This window comes from Serinus canaria, chromosome Z (assembly GCF_022539315.1).
Source record: "Serinus canaria isolate serCan28SL12 chromosome Z, serCan2020, whole genome shotgun sequence".
NCBI classification, from domain to species: Eukaryota; Metazoa; Chordata; class Aves; order Passeriformes; family Fringillidae; genus Serinus; species Serinus canaria.
The window spans coordinates 49,666,786-49,673,973 of record NC_066343.1 but is presented as its reverse complement, the minus strand read 5'-3'; the positions used below and the strand labels follow the sequence as shown (position 1 = coordinate 49,673,973).

Below are 7,188 nucleotides of genomic sequence, written 5' to 3'. Positions count from 1 at the left end.
GGGGGGACCCCCGCGGCAAGGCAGGGGGCGGGGGCGGGCAAGGGCGAGGGTGCTCGGCGGAGGCTCTGGAGCCGCTCTGGCCGGGGGTCTCGGTCCCGGGCCCCGCAGGCACCGGGGCTGGCGCAACGGCGGCGAGTTGAGCTGGGAAGGCTGAGCGGGGCAGGTAGATGCGCAGCTGCGCATCGCAGGCTTCAAAGGCTCCCCTGGCGTGGAAATCTGCACCTTTCCCAGCACGGCACGGCGCCGCATCTGCCCATGTCAGCTCACAGCGGGCACGGCTGACACTACGGACCAAATCGGAGGACTGAGTAGGAGAGGCAGAGCCTTAGGTCACTTTCCGCCTTCTCCCGCGGGTGCGTCCCGCCGGAGGACGGCAGAGACACCTCTTCCTCCAAACGGGAGAGAGAGGAGCGGCTGGAGGGGAGCTCAAAAGCGCTGCGGAGCCGAGCACAAACAACAGGAGCAGAAGAAAGTTACACAAACATGCTTTAAAATCGTGGCTGGATTTCACAGCTCCCTGTGGATAAAGTAAACAGGAGGCGAACTGTTTTGTAATTTACTCCAGCGGACCGCAGAATCGTACTTTGTAATTTGGTGTCGGTTTACAGACAAAGGCGACTTCTGTTTCCTAACCTAGCAGGTCCTTTGTCATGCTTTTGCCTTTTAAGAGGGACCCCAAGGGGGAAAGTGGAATTCCTTGGGTATTTGCCTTTTAGTCATGCTTGTAAGTCAAACAGTAGCCGGGCTTTCTTTTGAGATGAATAATACCTGCCGTCGGGGGATGAGCTTCCTTCTCCCCGCTCTCCCGACGATGCCGCCCGGGGAGGACAAACCTCCCCGGGATCAATCCCTCCCTCCTTCTTCCCGGGTGCCCTTCGCGGGGCGAAGCGAAGGGCTGGTGCCCTGTCCAGGCTGCAGCGGAGCTCGCAGCGTCGGGCGCCGGGCCCCAGCCGGCTCAAGCAGCTGCCCGGCTGAGCTGCCCGCCTGCGCCACTCGCCCGGTGGCCTTTGTCCCTCAGGCCTGGAAGGGCAGGGTTTGTACGTGCCGAACCGGTGGCCGGCAGCTGGTCCGTGTGCTTGCCGTGATTAGATGCCCGTGTTTATTATATACATGAATACTATCAGTATTTATTACACACAAGCGCTTCTCAAGGAAAGAACAAAATATTTTCCCTTTTTAGGGAACTAGTTTCGGCCATGTATTCTGCTTATAGTTAGATTTCGATCAGTACACACTGGTGGAAAACTAATGTTCTCCCGCATGCCTTTATTATTTTTTTTCCTTGCCAAAATCCGTTTAAATTTTAAATAAACCAGTATTTCACCTGCCCGGTGCTGAACACGGCCGAGGTGGATTCTGTCCATTTCTGCCTCTTGGGAATTCCTGTTTTCACTGGCGGAAGCACGGAGCTCTAGCCTCTCCACTTCTCGACTGAGATACTGTGGGTCACAATTTCGATCGCTCTCTGGCTGGGGAGACAAAGGACATTATCCTGCTGCCAAAGAGCAGCCTCCTTCAGGGAGGGGGACGAATAAATTTACTCATGGGAAATAAAGTTATTTATTAGAAAAACCTCAGTGGTCGGTGGAAAACGTTCTCTCTGAAGGGAGAGTATGCTAGAAAATAGAGTAATTTTCCTGGCCTTAATTCTCTAAGGGAAAGGATCCCGCCGCATTTTCAGACTGGGAAAAATAAGACCATTGCTGTGCGTACCTTCCACTAGCGGGTCACGCAACGACAGCAAACGAAAAAAGAGCGGTGGCTCATTGAGGCTTTTAAACCCTCGCCCCCGGCCCGCTCCTCGGGTAGAAGGACGCCGCTCGCCTGCGGAGGGGTTTTCTTAGCTGTCACCATCACGAGCGCTACCGTCTTTTCTCCCTCCCTTTCCTGTCCCACTCCTTTTCCACGCCGCAATGAGACCCACACCCCTCATCGACCCCTCTAGCTTCGCCCTCTCGCCGTTCGCTCCGCCCCGCATCACCCACGATCGTGCGGCGGTGCACAGTCGGGTGGGCGTGGCTGCGTCCGGCGTCGTGGCCAATCGGGGCAGCTGCTGCGGGTCGGGCTCCCATTTGCTGCGCTGGGGCTGCTGGCTTGCTTCGCTATCTGTGTCTGCTCGGCGCTCGTGCGCCTTCTCTCTCTGCGCTTTCTGCCCGGCACTGTGTCACCTCGGTTCCATCATCCCCGCCCCGCTGACGGTCCAGCGCAACTCCGCCAGCGCACGTCATTCATCGCCCCGCTCATCCGCTATTCCCTACTGTCTGTATCCTTAAGCCCAGGTGCGGGGATCGGGAGTTTCTTGTCTCCGACCGGTCTGGGGCCGCGGCCCTTGCGAACTGCGAGGAGCTGAGGGGCTGCGTGCCTCCTGCAGCACCTGCCTTTGGTAAGTGCAGGGTGCAGAAGCAACGATAGGATGAGGTCGTGTGGGAGCAGGTGGGGGTTAGAAGATGCAGCTTCCGCAGAGAGCTCTAGGAGCTCGTACCACCTTCGCTTGTTGGAGTGGACAGCGGCGATGTGTGAAGTCCAGCTGTCCTCTGCCTGTCTCCCAATTTTGAACGCAGCTGGCAGGATCTCGGGATCCTGTAATAAGCAGGACCCTGTTAAGGCCGGACAGAGCCGTAGCGCTGCCGCGCGGAGCATTGCCTTGGGAGGATTCCTCCCGCATCCTTGGCTGCAGGAGACGCGCTCTTTCCTGCAGCTGGCTATCACAGCTCCCCGCAAGCCGCGCCGGCAGAGAGGGAGGGAGAGAGGGAGGCAGGCGTCCGTCGTGGCTAAACTGAGCCTCGCGCGGGTGGTGCGCAAGAGACTAGAGCTGACGGTAAAGGGAAAGAGGGCATCCCAGGCGGGCTCTGCCGTGACTTCCCGACGGGGGCGCATCACGGCGGGGCTGCAGACGGGCACCTCGGAAGCCGGGCGTGCTCCGGCAGCCCTTCCGCCGCGGGGGCTGGAGGCCTGACTCTTTTCTTGTAGCTAAGCCGCCGAGGAGCTATGGCTGAGGAGCGCGCCGACTGGGAGATCGACGTGGAGAGTCTGGAGGGGGAGCCGGACGAGGCACCCGGCGCTCCGCGCGGCAGCACCGGCCCGGAGGAGGAAGAGGAGGAAGAGGAGGAAGGCGAGGAGACGGCGGCGACTCCGCGGCGGGGCGAACCGCGGAAGCTGAGCCGCACGCCCAAGTGCGCCCGGTGCCGCAACCACGGCGTGGTGTCGTGCCTGAAGGGACACAAGCGGTTCTGCCGCTGGCGCGACTGCCAGTGCGCCAACTGCCTGCTGGTGGTGGAGCGGCAGCGCGTCATGGCCGCCCAGGTGGCGCTCCGACGGCAGCAGGCCACCGAGGTGAGGGGGCACGGGACGCGGCGGGACGGGACGGGACGGGACGGGCGGCCCTGGTCTCACGGAGCCGTCCGATCGCTCTCTCAGGACAAGAAGGGACTGACGGGAAAGCAGGCAAGTCTGGAGCGCAAAGCCGTCTACCAGAGGCACGTCCGAACGCCCAGCCTCTTGGCCAAGAGCATCCTGGAAGGTAAGAGCATCCCCTGCCTCTCCACGGCTTCCCGCATCACCGCTGGCAGGGAGGAAGCCCCGCTCTACCCCAGGAAGACCCGCACCTCCCGTCCAAGGCGTGAAATGCAGTGTCCTTTCCCTAAACAGGCGTTAAAGCGTGCCGCGCTACCCGCGCCGGGCGACGGAGGCGCCTGCCCTTCGAGGCTGGAATCGATGGGGCAGAGTTTCAGTTCCTTGCCCCCTTCGCCCAAAATAATGCCTGAAATGCTAGCAATGGTAGTTTGAAATTTGAGAGTTACTGTTACAACCTGGCAGTCTTTTTACACGGCTACCCACCAGCGTTTTGCAGTGCAGGGTAATTTATTCACAGAATAGTTTATTCGCGGGTGTTTTAATCAGCAAACGAGTAAATAGATTAATTTTTTCTTTTTATCTGAACACTTAATGCAGCAGTTCCGTTTGAGACATTATCAAAAGTAAGATCTGCAAATTAAGGAGCTTAATTTTTTCACTGTCGAAAATATTAACTGTGAAAGAATTATCTTTTAAAGATCGTTATTTTAGTGAAAGTGGTGTATTTCTTCCCCCACATCAGTTTGGGATTGTGCATATATTTATTTCTATGTTTGGTTTAATTCCTTTCCAAACCATAGCCCTATAAATCATTGTACTTCTCAATTCAATTTTTTTTCTGAAATAGAAAGCTCTTTTCTTTGTCTGTTCAAGCTCAATTAATATTTAGTCCTTTTAGAAGCCTTTAATTTACATCTACAGTTCATTTTCTTGGAAACTCTTCTGTATTCTTTCCTCTAATTTATCGTAACTGTCTTTTTCTTTTCTCCTAGTTCTCCTTGGGATTTTCTACCATCTCTAGCAATGTGTACATAGTGATTCATCTTTAGAAAATAGAAAAGACACCAGCTGTAGATAGAGGTGTCATCCTTGGAAAAGGGAAAACGTGTATGAGAGGAATGGGGGTGAAAACAGGTAAAATCCTGTTCTCCTGACTCGTGTAAATACTTCCCATTAATTCAATGGAATTACTTGTCTGGGTAGAGCAAACAGGATTGGATCCTATCTGTTATATTAAATTAAGCCAGGTAGCTTGGTAATTGAATACACTGGACACTGAATTTCTATGTTTTATTGAAATTCTAGTTCATAAGAAATAAAATATTTGAATGCTTTCCGTGTGTGTTAAAAGTGAATGCTTATTTCTCCCCTTAAGCCTCATGATGGAATACCAGTCTTAATACACAGTAGGGCTATTTTTTTTCCCCCCCTTCTCCCTCCTTGATCTGTTTGTCTTTTTTAAAAAAATACTAATCAGCTAGCTTTGATGGATGCTAAATATGTCAAAAAAGCCGGGCTTGCTTATTTGCACTGAGGAACTGAGCGTGCCTGATCACTAAGCCTCTGTGTCATGGGGGCTTCTGTAAGAGCTGATGGTGACCAGGGTCTGTGGCAAGAGCATGGTGCTTGGTGGGACTGGCTCGTGGAGCCGTTTTACAAAAACATCGTTAATGTTTAAGTGGCTTAATTCCTAATGCTGCTTTGTTGTTTTAGGTTACCGTCCTATTCCAGCAGACTCTTATCTGGGAGGGAATACACCCTTGCCACCTCCTGTAAGTGACAGGATGAGAAAGAGACGGGCTTTTGCTGATAAGGAGCTGGAGAACATTATGCTAGAGAGAGAGTATAAAGAGAGAGATATGATGGAAGCTACACAAGCAGCTGCCCTTTTCCTCCCTAACCGTATGGTGCGTGCAGCTGAATACAATTCGTATAAAACAGCCTTCAACACTACTCAAGCTGATAATCCAAACAAAGAATTTTCAAATTTTTTGCCAACCTGCCTTGATCTAACGATGCAGTATTCAGGACCTAGCAACATGGAACTAATTTCTTCAAATGTCAGTGTAGCTACTACCTACAGGCAGTATCCCCTGTCTTCTAGGTTCTTAGTGTGGCCAAAATGTGGCCCCATTAGTGATGCTCTCCTCTACCAGCAATGCCTGTTAAATGCTACTGCTGTCCAAGCTCTTAAACCTGGGACAGGTTGGGATGCCAGGGCCTCACAAAGTCAGGACTGTCCAAACACTGAGCATGACATCATGCCTCCAAAACTGGAAAATTCATTTGTTTTGACTCACACGCGAGACCTTCAGCAGTCACGCAATGAAATACTGTGCCTTCATCAGGAAGCTCGTGAGAGGTCAGCTTTCTCTCCTCCAAAAAGGACTTTTTCCCAAATTTCTGATAAGGGTTCTCTGTCTCCTCAGCAACAGGCATTAAGCAAGATCAGCAAAAACAGTACCAAACCCCCTCCGCCACTCAAGTACAGTGCATTTCAGTCACTGTTCCATCAGACATTTCCTGACACTCCAACGGCAGAGTTAAGAATGTCATTTGTGAAGGAGACTTTTGAAGATGCTTCTAAGAAATACAGGGAGTGTGCTGTTAAAGAGAACCAAAAATACAAGTTTACTGTAGACAAATGTGCAAAAGACTTCTTTGGGGCCAAACAGGCCACAACAAAACTTTCAACAACTGAGCCACTGTCGTTTTCGGTTGAATCCATTCTTAAACGACCTTCTTCTGCTGTTACTAATGTCTCTGAATGAATAAAATTTACCTTCAGAGTAGAGAAGCTTTCTAAGCTTTGCCTTCTGCAGAATTGTTCCTGCCTGCCTTATCTCTTAAAAGCTTTTTAAAGAGGAATTTCTGCAGTAAATGGTAATGCTTTCTTTTATTTCAAAATGATGTACATAAATATGCATGTTTTCTGAAAAACAAATTTAATTTTTTAAAATTGAAACTGCATGTACATACTATAAAGTGTTTTTATCTTAAGCAGCCCTTCAAATCATTCAATAAAATGAGTTTATTTACAAGCATAGACTGATCTTTGTTGTGTCTCTAGATCTTGAAGGCAAGTATGCCAAACTTTCAAAATACACTTCTTATTTTATCTGCCATTATAAATGTGCTTACTACTTAAGTTGCTGGGGTAAGCAATCATTTTTCCTTTGAACCTCCGGTAACTCTGAGAACAGGTAACAACAGTTTGTGTAGACTAGTGTTAATTCACAAGACTTTTTTATTTATGTAAGTGAGGTTTGGATCAAGTTCCGTATGCCTTTCTTATTCTGAAGGGGGAGTGCAGGCTAGCACAAAAGACTAGTCTATTCCCCACCTCTCATAAAACTTCTGTTACTAAAGAGGGAGGGTTACAAGATTGGTTTTGAGGGGAATGGCTCTAGTGAGTTTATGATAAAAAGTCAGCATTTTTTTAAGTTCAGTTTTTGAATAAAAATCTGCTTTTTAGAATCAGTTTTTACATTGTTTTAAATGTTCAATTCACTTTACTTCGAATTTCTACCCCCTTGAATATTTCCCTTCTGAGAACATTTCAGTTTTGACCAGCAAGAGCCTGAGATTCTTGTTTTCTGTAGTTTAAATGTAGTTGTAATTTATAATTGAAATTACCTTTAGCCTGTAAAAATAATGTGCAGAATCATTACTGCTGATGAGAAATCAAATAATGGCCTCTCAGTTTTTTAATCCCATGTCTGTGTGTAGGGCTAGAAAACAAAGATAGAAATAAAGGAGAATATCCAACTAAAATCATTTTAGAACTGAAATTGCCTTGGGGTTATAGGAAAAGGCTTTGCAAGATCTCATTCT

General features: G+C 49.8%; 1 protein-coding gene across 1 annotated transcript; it reads left to right on the top strand.

Annotated features, from left to right (window-relative positions):
* Positions 1-2,286: 2,286 nt before the first annotated feature.
* DMRT2 (doublesex and mab-3 related transcription factor 2) lies at positions 2,287-6,285 on the top strand. Its single transcript, XM_050986914.1, has 4 exons — positions 2,287-2,383; positions 2,971-3,333; positions 3,418-3,520; positions 5,068-6,285. The coding sequence occupies exons 2-4, from the start codon at positions 2,989-2,991 to the stop codon at positions 6,123-6,125; spliced, it is 1,506 nt and encodes a 501-aa protein (XP_050842871.1). The 5' UTR covers positions 2,287-2,383; positions 2,971-2,988; the 3' UTR covers positions 6,126-6,285.
* The last annotated feature ends 903 nt before the right edge of the window (positions 6,286-7,188 follow it).

Excerpts from the sequence above, each read along its gene's own strand:
- DMRT2 (XM_050986914.1), top strand. The coding sequence starts at position 2,989 with ATGGCTGAGGAGCGCGCCGACTGGGAGATCGACGTGGAGAGTCTGGAG. Across the intron at positions 3,334-3,417 it reads GACGGCAGCAGGCCACCGAG|GACAAGAAGGGACTGACGGG; the intron begins GTGAGGGGGCAC and ends TCGCTCTCTCAG. Across the intron at positions 3,521-5,067 it reads GGCCAAGAGCATCCTGGAAG|GTTACCGTCCTATTCCAGCA; the intron begins GTAAGAGCATCC and ends TTGTTGTTTTAG.